Source organism: Thamnophis sirtalis, unplaced genomic scaffold, assembly GCF_051295495.1.
Source record: "Thamnophis sirtalis isolate CommonGarterSnake01/CBP01778 unplaced genomic scaffold, rThaSir2_p1.2 scaffold_5, whole genome shotgun sequence".
NCBI lineage: Eukaryota > Metazoa > Chordata > Lepidosauria > Squamata > Natricidae > Thamnophis > Thamnophis sirtalis.
Window position 1 is genome coordinate 27,637,060 of NW_028261385.1, and position 16,025 is coordinate 27,653,084.

Sequence of the window (16,025 nt, forward strand, 5' to 3'; positions counted from 1 at the left end):
ATCAAGGAAACACAATACAAAAAAATATTTAAAACATTTGCTATAAATTACTAGATAACTTCATCTTACCAGCAATTTTCCATTATTGATTTGAACCCGTTTTCCTTCTTCAACCAAAAGTCTGTGGTTATGTAGGACCACTGGTGGACGCTGATGACTTTCCAAATATATATGAATATTCATATCAGCATCCAAGTGGAGGCTTTTAGCATAAACAGTGAAGTTCAATGTGTCAATCAAATTATTGCTATCATCATGTCTATAAGTCAAATGTCCCATTTTGAGATCATGCTGAGTAAAAGTACTCACTGCTAAATTATTAACCACAATTTGTCCGTACTTTGGGGAGGAAAATATCTCAAATCTAATTTCATGATCACTTCTGATATCTTGATTTGTGGTAGCGCTCAAGTTAGTGGTGGTAATCACTGCTTCTTTTCCTTTTTGGATCAATAATCCTGTATTGTTTGCTAGAAATACATATGGTTCAGAAGCACTTACTTCTAGCAAAGATGATGTATAATGTTTTCCATCAGTTACAAATAGCACAAAACGACCGTAAGTTGCACCTCGATGAACAAAGAGGACTTGCTTGTGTATAAGGTCCTCTTGCTTGAACTGATACAGTCTATATGATGTTTCATTGACAAGAACCAAGTCTCCATTAGGAATGCCACGCCTGGTGTATAACAACTGGTTATCATCAAAATCTGTATCAGGATCATGATAGCAGAGATCATCCAAAGTCAAGAGTTTCCTTCCATTCTTAACAACGTGGAAGACCTTATCTACTACTCGTACTGGTTTTTCATCATTTTTCAGGTGGATAGAAATATTAAATTTGATCCCTACTGATAATGGGAACTCTGTTTCTAAATCCTCTTCTCCAAATTTTATAGCAGTTGCAGTGATATGAATTTCATCGCATTGGGTCTCTGAGTCATCATGTATATACATAAGACGTTCTCCATAGATATCCTGATTAGTGAAACTGCTAAGGTTGTTGTTACTTTCTGGGGAATCAGAAAAATTAATAAGCATTAATTTCCCATGTTGAGGACTTTTTGTAACCTTATACTCAAAAGTCGTATTAATGGAGGTCTGCACAAACAATTCTGATTTTGTTATCAGTGATCCTTCACCTTCAGTAACAGTAAGACCATTGTTTATCAAAATAATGTTTTGTGGGTTTGTTTTGATCTTAATTTTGAAATCATAGATATTTGATACCACATACTGGGTACTAATGAAGAATTGAAATGTGTCCAGACTTTCTTCATGGGACTTCCTGTATAATTGATACTCTACTTTACAATCAGAAATATTCTGTTGGCTGAAGCTGGAATTTATTTGCAGTGGGACATTATCAAGCAGAATTATTCCTTTCTCGGGTAAGGATTGCAGCTTGTAAAGGATTTCATTTTCTGACAGGTCCATCTGTGGTATGACCACAAGAAGGTTATTAGAATTAAGACACTCTCTATCTAATTTATCAATGACTAATGGTGCATATTTCAGAAAATTATAAGTCAGCCATTTTACTCTAACAGCAAACAAAAACTCTTGGCTTATATTGCTACCAATGATAATTTTAAACTTAAAATGTTCGTAGACATTATCTTGCTGAATTGCTTTGAAAGTAGAACGATACCTCACACGACCACGTTCAATGGATCGTTGAGAAAAAGAATTTGTTTTTTTCCATTCTCGACCAGTATGTCTCCTCTGAATTTCTCCACAAAAGGGTTCTTCTGTGATTTCATATCTTATGTCCAGCTCTTGTTGAAAAGCATTTATTTCTGTGGCCAAATGGCTGAGTGTTATTAACACTGGGGTGCCTTGTACTACATCAACTCCTGTGTTGTTGACTAATTTATAATCCAGGGGTACAGCCATGACACGCAACACAGCTGTGTTGCTAACTTTCTCCCCATCACTTGCTCGCAGAACAATCCTGGAATTCTGAACTCCAGAATGGACAAAAAAAACATTACCATGTTGTAAATCCTCATAGGAAAAGGTAGTAATTATTTCTCCAGGAGTCTTGGAATTTTCTAGAAAACCTGCATCAGCAATTGAATTTCCCAGGACTGTAATACTAAGATCTGCAGCACTTGTGTCGTTGTCCACAATATTTACTGAATCTACGCTCAGGCATTTCTTGGAATGTTCTAAGAGAAGAAATAAGTTTCCATTTGGAAACATGAGTTCTGGAGCATCATTTATTGGTTTTACTGTAATAGTAAACACATATTCATCATTTCCTTGGAGATACAGAGGCATCTTCCTTTTACTGCTTGTAGAAACAGAAAAAGTGAAATAATCATAGCTTTCTTCAGAACCATCGTGAATGTATAAAACTTTTCCTTGCCACAAATCTAGCATACTAAATGTGAAGTCTTCTGGCATTGACACAACATTCAACCTCAACTGTCCATAAGAAGGGGGATGTATAATTCTAAAAAGAATTTGCGACTGACGAATCCCCAGCGTTTTGAAGTCCACATTGACTTTAATATGCTTTGATCCAAGAAATGCTTGCCCACCTTCTGGCACAATCAAGTCATCGACAAACAAAAAATGCTCATGACTTTCTTTCCTAAGCAGTTTAGGAGCGACAGTACCAGCAACAGAAATGGAAGGGGCTATTCCCACAGCCTGCTTTTTTGGTGCAAAATTGGGCGTTGTGCATCCTACTGAAATATCCTTAGTCACTAGAACATTTTTCAAGGAATATTTTTGAGAACCAATTATCAAATCTTTCAAGCAGCCTCTGAAAGATCCACCTTCTCCATATCTTCCAGAAACCGAAGCTAACCCATATTTTAGCACTTCTGCACGGAGTGCATCATTTATTCCACCGACATGCAAGACCCCTTTAAGAACAGGAAGCCTACTATGAGAAGGCAATGGAGTTTTCACAGTTTTCTTTTCTAGAGTGAGTTCAACATATTTTATGGAAAATTTTAGTCTGATAACATGCCACTGGTTATCATTGACAGGGCTAAGAGAAGAAAGTTCAAGTCTATTTTTACCCATTCTAATGTGAGCTTTAATGAGACCATTTTCAATTTCCATTGCAATAAAGTCCCCTATGGGACCAGAACTGTAGATCAGCAATCCCCTCTGAGCTGTAGTTTGCACTGAATACTGCAAGATGCCTCCTGCTTGGACATTCCAGAGAGGAAATGAAACATAAGATTTGGAACTAAAAAAACTTACGGGTTCTTCTTCCTCTGCAAAAAATTCATTGCTACAGCTCAGTGATACTTCGTGAATGTTTTTATTTCTTGCAGATGATTTCAGGGAGGTTAAGAGATCATGGTTGTTAAATATCACATCATTAATACATCCTCGGAAATTAACTGGTGTACTGTTAAGATAGTGGGTATCAAGGGTACCTCTCCCACCAATATAGAGACCATATTCAATGTTTAGTTCAAATACTAGGAAATCTGGAACTATTGCACTAGTCTGATAATTTTTATCAATCACTAGAGTAATATTTTCTCTTTTGTGACGAATTTCAAGAAGATGCCACTCTAAATCATCAAGTTGTGAGTGCAATTGGGAACGAAGGATCTGTTCATTTGTGCGAAAGTTGATTCTCACCTGTAAAAGAGGACTGAGTTTGAATCATCTAAAGAAAACAATGAGAATATGTTCAAAACTATTCAAAATAATTGCATACACATTTCTTCAATCAAATTATTGAGGAATGGAGAAAATGTAAAATATAATTCTGAATGCAGAATAAACTATTATTTTCCATTTCACCCAAACTCAAAAAAGTGGTATAATGTTAATTCAAAAAAGCTAGGACCAAATCAGTTTTAAACCATGGTTTGTTGAATAAGTCACACTTTTTTTATTCATACATAATAGAAACCATTATAGTAAGGTTGATACATCAAAGTAAACCCCAAATAATAAACCAAATAGGCAGTAAACAAAATAATCAGATCCATAATCATATGTAATGTGGTAACATCTAAAATTACAACAAAGTGATATCTAAAATTTAATTGAATTACAGTTAAATAGAAAACACTCTGAAAAATTGACTTATAGGGGCCTGATAGGTCTTTTGGCCACTGCACAAAACCTAACTACATGCACTGTAAAAAAAAAAAGGCCGTTCATAAGCAGCACCTGGGCATGGGCTAAGTCTGGGTAATCCAGGGTATCAACTAATCAAAGGTAGGATGAATCTGATTCAAATGTTTCCATAAAAGCAGCACTGAAGAAGAACATGTTCTGTAGTTTCCATCTGTCTGGAATTACAAGACAGACCCTTTCAGGCAATGATACTTTTTTATAATTACCGTACAATACTGCAGAGGGCAAAGCATGACATTGGGCAAGAGAGAAAGCTGGAAGTTGCAGCATTGCCAATATATTTGAAGTGTACTGGTACAAGAAGACTTTCCTAGATCTGCTTGCTGCTCCCTATTCTTTATCCTTTGCTTCCAGATTTGTTTCGCTTGATCATATTCCATCTTAAGACCTGAAGAGGGAGAGTAGCTTAGATTTTAAAAAATGAGATTCAACAGCCTTGATCCATGTGGATGGAAAATTATCCTGAAGAACTAACAGTGCTAGTCCTTGAAGACAGAATTTAAGCTTCAACCAAAGGTTTATAAGAAGCAAGACACACTCTTGACTCAACTTCATACCTGTCTCCAGGCTTACATACGCATTTGAGACACGGCAAGATATCTGGAGAGCTGCTCTAATGAATTAGATTGTACCGTCTCCAAGTGAAACAAGAAACTGGGGAGTCAACCAGAGCCCAACAGAAATGCTGGGCTACAAGCCGAGGTGGTGTAGTGTTTAGAATGCAGTACTGCATGCTACTTCTGCTGATTGCCAGCGGCCAGCAGTTCGGCAGTTCGAATCTCACCAGCTCAAGGTAGTCAACCTTAAATACATAAAGTCATTTGTTCTATTCTATGGACATTAATGCTCCATAAATGAGTCAGAGCCTTCCATCCTTCCAAAGTCAGTAAAATGAAACTGATTGTTAGGGGCAATGTCCAAGTGCTATTGCTATTGTTAACAGTTTAGTCTGAAAGCACTGAAGCCCAGCTTGTACATAATACCCTCCCTTAAATCTGAAAAATTTGAAGATAGCATTGGCAGATCTTACTGGAATGCATGATTAGTCTTAAATACATAAAGTCGTTTGTTCTATTCTATGGCCATTAATGCTCCATAAATGAAGCTTCGTGAGTTTTCTGGCAAAAAAACATAATCTTGGTTTTCTGATTATCATTGTTGCAGTATTGGACTAAGGTTCTCAGAGCTCTTTTAAGACCTATTAGTTTTCTGAAAAGAAATATAGGGTCGTCTGGACATAGCAGCAAGGCAATACTGTCATCCCCTGGTTTATGGGGATAGCATAAACAAAATGAGGCTTGCATGAACCATAAATGCATTTAGCTGTTAAAAAGAGAGTGGGAGAAGGATCAGATCTAGCATAAATTACCAATGCAACTTTTATAATCTTACCTGTATTTTTCCAGAATTCAATTCCACCAAAAAATAATCCTCCTTTCCAGGAGCAAGAAAAAGCAACCCATCAGGTCTACTTGTCTGAAAACGTAACTTCAGTGATATTTCAGACAGCGTTTCAGCGACCTTTAATTGTATGTAGCTTTCACCATAAAATGATGCTAAAAGGCAAAGTAAGTTATTATAACTTCATGATACAAATAGTTTATCAACATTACATAAATAAAGTATTTGGTCCCAATTCTTGGTCTTGAGTAGGAAGCAATTGTGGCCATGAATAAATAGCTTCATCTGGTGCACCAGTTACAGCATGTCTTAGATCAGAAAATCATTCAGACCAACACTTATGCCATAACCATCTCATGGTTCAACTACTACAACATAGTATGCATGGGCCTGCCTTTGAAGACCACTCAGAAGCTTCAACTCATCCAGAATGGAGCAGTGAACGCAGTGACAAGTATTCCTCAATATTCCTATGCAAGACCTCTGTTTTGTAAGCTGGGTTACCACTTTGCTACTGGGTGCGATTCAAAATGCTGATTATGATCTATAAAACCCTACATAGCCCCCATAAGCACGGCTTCTCTGTCACAGTGCCCGCCCTCTGGAATGAGGTTCCTCCTGAGATCAGGCTGATAGCATTCCAGAAATCTGAAAGGCCTGGCTGTTTTCCCAGGTTTTAGGCTGGAGTGGTCGGAGCCACTATGCATGTTGCTGTTGGCCGTATTTGCCATCTTGTTCTATTGTTTTTTTATCTGGATTGTACATTGTTTTCATTTTGTGAGCTGCCCAGAGTCAGTAGGAATCAGGCGGTGTTGGAGTCGAATAAATATTTCCCCTGCACATTTCATACTTATGACAATGTTTTCAAGCAGCCCAATTTACAACTCGTGTGTGCGCCCACATCCCAAGTTTTAGTCCTATTCATGAGAAGGCAAACTTATAGCAATAGCAATAGCAGTTAGACTTATATATCGCTTCATAGGGCTTTCAGCCCTCTCTAAGCGGTTTACAGAGTCAGCATATTGCCCCCAACAACAATCCGGGTCCTCATTTTACCCACCTCGGAAGGATGGAAGGCTGAGTCAACCCTGAGCCGGTGAGATTTGAACAGCCAAACTGCAGAACTGCAGTCAGCTGAAGTAGCCTGCAGTGCTGCATTTAACCACTGTGCCACCTCGGGTTAACTGGGTTAAATAGGTTACAATCAGTGGTGGGATTCAGCCAGTTCGAATCTATTTGGGAAAACCGGTTGTTACATTTCTAAGCAGTTCAGAGAACCGGTTGTTGGAAGAAATCTCATTTTGGTTTTTTCCACTTTACAGGGCTAATCCTGTAAAGGCAGGAAGGAAACATTCTGGTGTTTCTAGCCTAATCTTTATTGCCCTGCTTACAGAAGCTGCCTCTCCCGTTAACACTTATTACATTGTAATAGCTAAGACGAAATGCCCATTGATGTGAGTATGAGTTGGCCACGCCCACCCAGTCACATGACCACCAAGCCACGTCTGCCCAGCTGGATCTATAAGGCAGAGAACCGGTTGTTAAATTATTTGAATCCCACCACTGATTACAATGATACCAGCCCTGAGACCCTATTATGTTTTTGAGGCCATCCTTTGGTATGCTGAGAGATAAGGGAAGGCCGCTCTTATTCTCCTTTTATTTCTTTATAACAAATATCAGTCTGGCTTTTACAAGTAAAAAATGAAACATATAATAGAGGGTTTTTTGTACGAACATATATCATCAAGGATTTTTGTTCAAGTAATGAGGGCTGTCTTTTGTTCAGGAAATCCACAACATACAGTGAGATTGCTGCACCAAAACAGCTGAATGTGGGGCACTGCACTGCATTTTTAAATGAGGGGGTGGGGATCACTTTAGAGCTTAAGGGATAAAGACAAAGCCTCAAAATGAGGCTCAAATCCTTGTGATTTTGTGGAGATATTCACGTAGTTTTCTTGGTAATGTTGAAGTGCTTCTGACTTGCCTGTTTACCCTTCCCAGCTCCTTAGTCTCCATCCAAATTCAACCCTGCTTAGGACTGGGGGGGGGGGGGAGTTGGAAACCAAAGATAGCTAGCTGCTGACAACTGAGTCACTTGAATACAGCACTAAAAATGGACACAACACCTAAGCCTCTCCGACCCACAAGTCATCATACATTTTCCCCTTTAGGCTCTTTTAGCCTGATGAAAACATTTCTATTCATATGGTTCAACAAAGATTTTTTTTTTAAAGTACAAGCACTCTTTGAGTTATGACCACAACTGAGCCCAAGATTTCTGTTGTTAAGTGAAACATTTGTCAAGTGGGTTTGCCCCATTTTACGACCTTTCTTGCCAGTTGTTAAGTGAATCACTGCAGCTGATAAGTTAATAACACGGTTGTTAAGTGAATCTGGCTTCCCCATTGATTTTGCTTGTCAAAAGGTTGTAAAAGGTGATCACATGACACACACAGACCCCGCCGGACACTGCAACCATCATAAGTATGAACCAGTTGCCAAGTTTCTAAATTTTGATCACTTGATCATGGAACCGCTACAAAGGTCATAAGAATGAAAAATGATCATGTCGCTTTTTTCAGTGCCGTAGTAACTTTGAACGGTCACTAAATGAACTGTTGTAAGTTGAGGACTATCTGTACAGATCTAATCCTCACCCGCACCACCCTAGAAGGCTGCCTATCGCTTGCATTCTGAAAAAAAATAATTCTCAAATTTTTTTTGAACCTGAGCATCAGCTTTCAGATTCTGTTGAGCTTGTAGAAAAGTTTCAACGAGATGTTGCGGAGTACGGTGGCAGAGACAGTATTGACAATGACATTATGGATCTGAAGACTTATTTATGATGATGCTTTACCTTGAAAAGGGAAGAAAAATGTACCAAAACAAGATTTAGGAATGAGAAAATTCTTGGAAATGAGAACATAAATATGCTAACAAAGAAAAAAAAAAGTATTGATCTTGTTATGAGATTTGTAAAGTATATCTGTCTATACATGTAAAATAGAGGTCATAAGCCAAACATTTCACAATCTTTATACTGCCATTGCCCAATTGCATTCCAGCACAAGTAAAGATTTTAAGCATATGGTTTTATGGGTTCTGAATTTCACATATTTGATGATGCCATTTTCTCAAAATTCCAAGCATCTACTCTGGCGCAGAAGACATTGCTAACCTTTTTGTACTAAGTGAACTTTTCTGAAACAGCCTCTTTAGCTTCTGCTAAATATAGAAGCTCTCTAATGCTCTATTACAAAAGCTGTCAATAATGCTAAAAATGCAAAAAGAATACAGATAAAGATTTGCAGAATTGAAATGCTTGCTAGTGCTTGGAAAAGAATCAGGCAAAGTGATTGGAGTCTCACCAAGCTAAAGAATGACAGCTTACAGATCTGAGACCAGTTGTGGCTTCCAAATGCCTTTTCATGGCCACTAAACTCTGATAATTTGCCAAGAAAAAACACAATTGTTTTCCAAAAACTAGGGAGAAGAGTGACAATTCCAGCCCTAGCCATTTGTATGGCTTGCTTATTTTCTTTTACTACCACTGAAGCTTTTAGCTCTTCCAAAACTGTTAATTGCAGCTCTTGATCACCAAAGTTACAATATGTGTAATTATGGCCGGCTGAATAAACCACAATCAGTTAGGTCCATAAACACACCAAGTTGTAAAGCTTGTTTTGGAAACCACGTATTGTCTTGGTGGATATGTTAATTCAACCAGCATAACATGGAGCTGTTCATTACAGACCAGAGAAAAACCTTGGGCTCATGGAAGATAGCTTGGTGAAGAAAACTTAAATGTGAGCCAGGGGTGAAATTCAGCAGGTTCTGACAGGTTCTGGAGAACCGGTAGAAGAAATTTTGAGTAGTTTGGAGAACCGGCAAATACCACTCCTGGCTGGCCCCAGAGTAGGGTGGGAATGGAGATTTTGCAGTATCCTTTCTCTGCCACACCCACCAAGCCACACCCACAGAATCGGTAATAAAAAATTTGAATTTCACCACTGATGTGAGCCAACTGTGAAAATGAGTCATTCTCTACGTTAGGGATCAGTAGGGAATGAAACTGAAAACATCATTGCAAGGTCCTTGCAAATAAATGGTTGTCTTCACATCTGGGTTACTATGCACACTTCTGTTGAGAACATCATTATAGAGCATGGGAAAGTGCAACAAGGAGCAACCAAAATGATCTTCAATACCTTCTCTATGAAAAACAGAATAGAGCATGGGAAAAATTGATGGAAGGGAAGCATGACTGAAATGTATAACTATCTGTTTAGCGACCATATGAAGTGACAATGACAATGAAAAAAGTGACTTATGACTGGGCCTCACACTTAAAACCATTGCACCATCCTCAGAGTGAAGTGATCAAAATCCAGGTGCCTGGCAACCAGAATGAATTTTGCAGTGTTCTGGGATTATTTTCAACTTTCCCAGCTGGCTTCTGACAGCAAAGTCAATGGGAAAAGTTGGATTCACTTAACAACCATGTGATTCAATTAACAAGTGCAGTGATTTGCTTAACAACCATGGCAAGAAAGATCATCAAATTGGTCGCAATTCACTTAACTGCTTTGCTTAGCAACAGAAATTCTGGACTCTATTGTGGTCATAATTGGAGGACTACCTGTTATACACATACAATACATGAACTGGAAAAAGTGGAGTGAATTTTTTTGTCCTCTTTCTAATTACTACAACTGGAGATCGTCCACTGAAACAAATTGTGAGAATTTTAGAAATGTATTCTTCAGACCTAAGTACCCTGTGGCATTCATTTAAAGATGTGTGATGGACACTAAGTTGGACGGTTTTAAAGAAGAGGAGAAATTCATGGGGAGCAGATCTCTCAAGGTCTATTAATATTAAGCGACGATGCTACTGCCCATTTAAAGGTAATATACCTTCAAGTGCCATTTGGAGGGAGATCTTTCCTTTTTTGCAAGTGCTCCAGAGGCAACTGATTGACCCTGATAAGAAACAAAATGGATGGATACAGGCCTCATCGACCAGAGGTCTTTTTAAGTAGGCCTAGCCATTCACTCCGTAGCCCACTGTTTCTTAATCTTGGCAATTTTAAGACAGGTGGATTTAAACTCCCATAATTCACTAGTCAGCAAGCTGTCTGGGAAATTCTAGGAGTTGAAGGCAGTGGTGGGCTGCTATGGGTTCACCGGGGGTCTGGAGAACTGTAGCTAATGTTATGGCTGGTTCAGGGACCCTCCAAATGCCACACCTGGCTGGCCCTGCCCACCCCACCTAGACCCTCCCACCGATTTGGGGCGGGGTTCCTGATACAGCTGCAACGGGGCCTGGCGTACACCACGTGAACGCATGCAACACGCACACAGCATGCGCATCCATACTTACCGCCCGTGACGCTCCAGCTGCTTGGCAGAGCGTCACGCAGCCGCCTTACGCTCCATGCATGATAGCCCCAATGGCTCAAATAGCGGTAAGGAGAATGGGTGGAGCTGTGTACCGGAACAGTACCTGGTGCTCCCAGTAGGCACCAGTACCCCTGTACCGGAGCGTATCAGTCATATCCCACCACTGCTTCCACCCAGACCTTCCCAGGAGTCTCCATGCGGCCTATTTTGGATATGAGGTAAGTGCAGGGCCTGTGTGGAGGCTCAGGGAGGGGGAAAACAGGCCTCCGGAAAGTTCCATCAGGCCAGAAACAGGCCTGTTTCCAGCTTCCAGAGGACCTCCAGAGCCTGGGGGAGGCAGTTTTCACCCTCCCAGAGGCTCAAGGAAAGCCTCCAGAGCCTGGGGATGGCGGAACCTCCCCCCCGCCCCAATGGTGCAGGAGGCCAACTAGGCCACACCCACCATGACCACGTCCACCCAGCAACCGGGCAGGGAAGCCGTTGCTGAAATTTCTGAAGCCCTCCTCTGGTTGAAGGCCTCCCATCTTATTGTCCAAGGTTAAGAAACACTGAAATAAGCTTTGCAGTTACATGTTGATCAGTTTTCCTAGGACCCGCTCCTATATGCAACTCCACGGGGCTTTGCTTTTGTTTGAACTCAGGAATTTTTAAGAAGCAGATCTGGAATGTGTTTAGGGGTGGGAGAGAGAAGAGGCTGTCAGCAAATACACTGTGAAAACATTTTCAGCATATTACAGGCCTGTAGTCATAAATCAGGCAGAAGGAGAATAATCCAAATCCTATTAGAGTCAAGTGAAGGAAACAACTATTGATTTCCATGGTTCTGGTTTGCTTCCATAATCTTCTGATGAAATATGATTTGGAAACAAACATGCATAACAAGAACACTAATTTACATTCTGCAGTTCATCTTTAAAAGTGGTAATAAACTTTCTATCCTCTACAGGCCAATAGTTCTGAGTCATCCCTTTAATATTGCAAAGTTTAAAGTGGTTTAGATTCTAACTCAGAAATCTGACCTTATAATGCAATTTTTCTTGAATGAAAAACTCAAGTGGTCTATAAACCAGTTCACAGGCAGTAAACAAGTATCAAACCTTTCCACAGATCTAGCAATAATTCCTCACCCCCAAGTCAACATATCAATCAGATTATTCTTTTTGTAGGTAAATAATATTATGATCATCAAACAAATCAACCCAGAGTTCTCACTAGCAGCATACATGACCGTGCTCAAATTATTCTACTTTGGACACATTATGCAAAGCCATAGCTCCCTAGAGAAGGCTCTCATGCTGAGAAATATGAAAGGAAAGAGAAGAATAAGCACCAAGCTGGATGGACCCAGCCAAAGCAGCCATAGGTGCAACCTTTGGAAGATCTGAAAGACCAGGTTAAGAACAGATCATCATGAAAAAATTAACCAACAGTGGTGTTGAAGCACAACAAAGGAATAAAAAATAGAAGCCAAAGAAATTAATGTTACCAGAAAAGAAAATATAGCTAAATCTAGTTGACAGTAACACCACTCACTGTACTTCTCCACTAGAGTCATGCAGTTATTTGGATCTGAAGAAGAAGAAAAAAATCTGTTTTGAAGCCAGCATTGGCACTCTCTTTGGCTCTTAAAGGAGTTATATCTTTTCCTGGGTTCCCACTGACAGTTGGGTGGGCTCAAAAAAAAAAAATTACACATTTCATAAAGTGTTATATATGTGCTGCCCTGCTGAGCTCTCCTTTTAATGCTCTTTCAGCCTCTCCTGTAAATGAAACATGTATTTGGAGTTAGCTTGCTTTGCAATTTCCAAAATTCTCAGCAATTGGGATACTAGCTAGGGAATTCTGGACTTGTATTTGTAACATTTGTATGGCTATCCATCTTACAACAACTTATTAAGAGCTACTCTCTTCACCCAACTATAAAACCAAGCCATAAAATATAAAAAGCAACCCTGTGTCTCAGTCATTCCTTTGGGATGCTATAACAACAATACTACCGCAGCACCTAAGGTAAAAACCATGTTTTTTAATAGCCTCTCAGAAGAGGGTAGAGACTTCCTTTATCACTAAGTGATGGGTGTTCCATAAGGTGATGGCATCCATGGAAAAAGCACACTTCCAATGTGCCAAATAGACGGCAAGATTTCAAGGAAGGGAACTGAAGCGTGATTGAACTGGTGGGACAGGCAGATACGTTGAGGTGGTCTTGCGGATAACTTGGTCCCATTCCATATAAGGTTTTAAAGATAATACCAACACCTTAAATTGCACCTGGAAGGAATCTGGGAACCCCTGTTATCATTCATATAACAGAGGTGTAACATGGGCAAATCCAGGAGCATCCAACACTGCATGCACTGATACAATCTGGACCAATTGTAGCTTTCAAATGGCCTTCAAGGGCAGCACTTTGTAATCATCCAAACAGGTGACATCTTAAATGTCACACACCTTGAGTTGTCAAGGTGGGGAAACGCAGCACAACTGAGAATATAAAAATAGCATAATTGCCACCATTCCTCACAACTGGTTATGCTAATTGAAGCCATTGAAGCATTAAATACCAAGGTTTGTGGTTACTGGAAGATGTCATATTCATCTAGGATGACCTAAGCCACAATGTTTGTCTGGTTTTGTTCAGCATGTTGTGTGTGTGTGTGTGGTGGTGGTGGTGGTGTGCCATTCTGATTGCCAAACAGTGATTTAGGCTCCGGAGGCTGTTTCACAGCACACATTTGCTCACAGTTAATGTACTTTGGCTTGCTCAGTCCAATTTCATGAATTTCCACAAGCCATAAACTAAGAATTCAGCATAGCTCACTAAAGTAAAAAGGAGTTATTTTCAGGTTAAGTAGGTGGTGTGAAATGCTCAGCAGAACATGGAAGTAAAGAATCGTTGCTGGAATTGGGTATATCTAAGTTAACGAAAAGAAGAACTAGAGGTGATATGATAGCAGTGTTTCAATATCTAAGGGCTGCCAGCCTGCCACAAAGAAGAGGGAGTCAACCTATTCTCCAAAGCACCTGAGAGCAGGACAAGAATAAATGGATGGAAACTAATCAAGGACAGAAGCAACCTAGAACTAAGGAGAAATTTGCTGATAGAACAATTAATCAGTGGAACTACTTGTTTCCAGAAGTTGTGAATGCTCCAACACTGGAAGTTAAGAAGATATTGGACAACCATTTGTCTGAAATGGTGTAGAGAGCTTCCTGCCTAAGCAAGGGATTGGACTAGAAGACCTTCAAGATGATATGAGATGAGATGAAATGAAATTAGATGAGATTAGATTAGATCAGATTATTTTAAACTGTATTGCCACTTTGGACGTACACTATAAGCATACATTACAATGGAATTTCGTTGCACACAGCTCTCAAAGATTCACCATCTCCAATATACCCTACAAGGTCCCTTTTGTTCTGCTCTACATAAGTCTACACAGATATGCACTCATCTGGACAGTATAATTGAATGAGTTATGAAGACATTTGTCCAAAAGAACCAGTAGGGTTTCCCTCTCCTTTTAGAGTTTGTTTGGCTGAAGAATGAATACCTTCTACCACCACCACCTCCCTCCAGCCCCTCGGACTGTTTTGTTTCTGCCTCTGCCCTCGCCCAGCCTGCCTTCGCCGCTTTCCGCTCCAAGCGCTGCAGGTGGCGCCGCGGAATCCAGCCACTCAGAGCACTCAGAACAACTCTGGCAGCCTGGCCCATCCTTTGCAGAGGCAATCGGCCCAGCAGGAAGAAGCTCAGAGGAGAAGACACTCGAGGACGCAACCCGGGGCTCTTGCGCGCCCAGCGCTCGCTTCTTTCCGCTCCGCAGGTTTCCAGTCGCCGCCCGCTCGCTCACCTGCCCGCCCGCAGGCGGAAGTCGAGCCCTACCTGCGAGCGTCTCTCGACTCCTAGCGAGCATCAGAAGGAGCAGCAAGAAGGTTCTTGCACACCAGCCGGGGGCCATGCCGTCTTCTCCGGGAGTCGGAGGGCGAGAGCCACCGGCGGCCCAGAGTAATAGAGGCCGCTTTCAGGGCCTGGGTGGCGGGGCTCCGCCTGCCAACAACTGGTGCTCTTTGCTGGCGCGCTTGCAGTTCGGGTCAGGTTACACGAGGGGCGAGGAAGGGGGAGAGGCAGGCAGGAAGGGGGAGAGATAGGGGGAGAAGCAAAGCAGGCTCATAGTTGTCCTCTTTCTAGCTGTTGCAGTTGTCCGACAAGAGAAGGCCTGGGCACTTTCTGACGTGCTTCCAGTGGCCAGCTCCACCTGAGAAGTCTGATCAGGCATCCCCGAACACAGCAATGTATTATTGATAATAACACTTAGTGAAATTGCAGCCTGAGGCTATAGGACAGCATATCGTCTTCCCCACAGGCACCCCTTCTCCTCTCCAAGCTCTGAAGAAGGTTCTTGAATGAGAAGCAAAAACATCTTCAAAGAAAAACCAAAAAGTCCAATTGCCTCTTGGAAAAAAAAAACACCTTTGGCTAGACAAATGGTTATTAAATTGAGGAGTTGTTGCTGTTAGTTGCAAAGTCGTGTCCAACTCATTGCGACCCCATGGACAACATTCCTCCAGGCCTTCCCGTCCTCTACCATCCTCTGGAGTCCATTCAAGCTCATGCTGACTGTTTCAGTGACTCCATCCAGCCACCTTATTATTCTCTAGCGTCCTCTTCTTTTGCCCTCAATCATTCCCAGCATCAGGCTCTTCTCTAGTGAGTCCTTCCTTCTCATTAGGTGGCCAAAGTATTTGAGTTCCATCTTCAGGATCTGGCCTTCTAAAGAGCAGTCAGGGTTGATCTCCTCCAGGACTGACCAGTTTGATCGCCTTGCAATCCAAGGGACTCGCAGGAGTCTTCTCCAGCCCCATACTCCAAAGGCCTCAATTCTTTGGTGTTCAGCCTTCCTTATGGTCCAACTTTCACAGCCATACATTGAAACTGGAAAAACCATAGCCTTGACTATATGCACTTTTGTTCGCAGGGTGATGCACCTAGCCTTTTATTTTTAAACATTTGATGTTCATGGCAATATGATGTTGAGAGTACAGGTGACAAATGTTTCATGTATTTGCAACATAACTGAAATGTGACTTTAAAAT

General features: G+C 40.9%; 1 protein-coding gene across 1 annotated transcript in view; it reads right to left on the reverse strand.

Annotated features, from left to right (window-relative positions):
• The window catches only part of LOC106546085 (chondroitin sulfate proteoglycan 4), a 46,087-nt gene extending 31,107 nt beyond the window's left edge, over positions 1-14,980 (reverse strand). The window contains exons 1-3 of the mRNA XM_087715496.1: positions 14,815-14,980; positions 5,512-5,675; positions 70-3,612 (exon numbers count right to left, since the gene is read on the reverse strand). Coding sequence (XP_087571622.1) covers positions 70-3,612; positions 5,512-5,675; positions 14,815-14,890 — 3,783 coding nt within the window. The 5' untranslated portion in view covers positions 14,891-14,980. The remainder of the gene's footprint in view (positions 1-69; positions 3,613-5,511; positions 5,676-14,814) is intronic.
• Between the last annotated feature and the right edge of the window lie 1,045 nt (positions 14,981-16,025).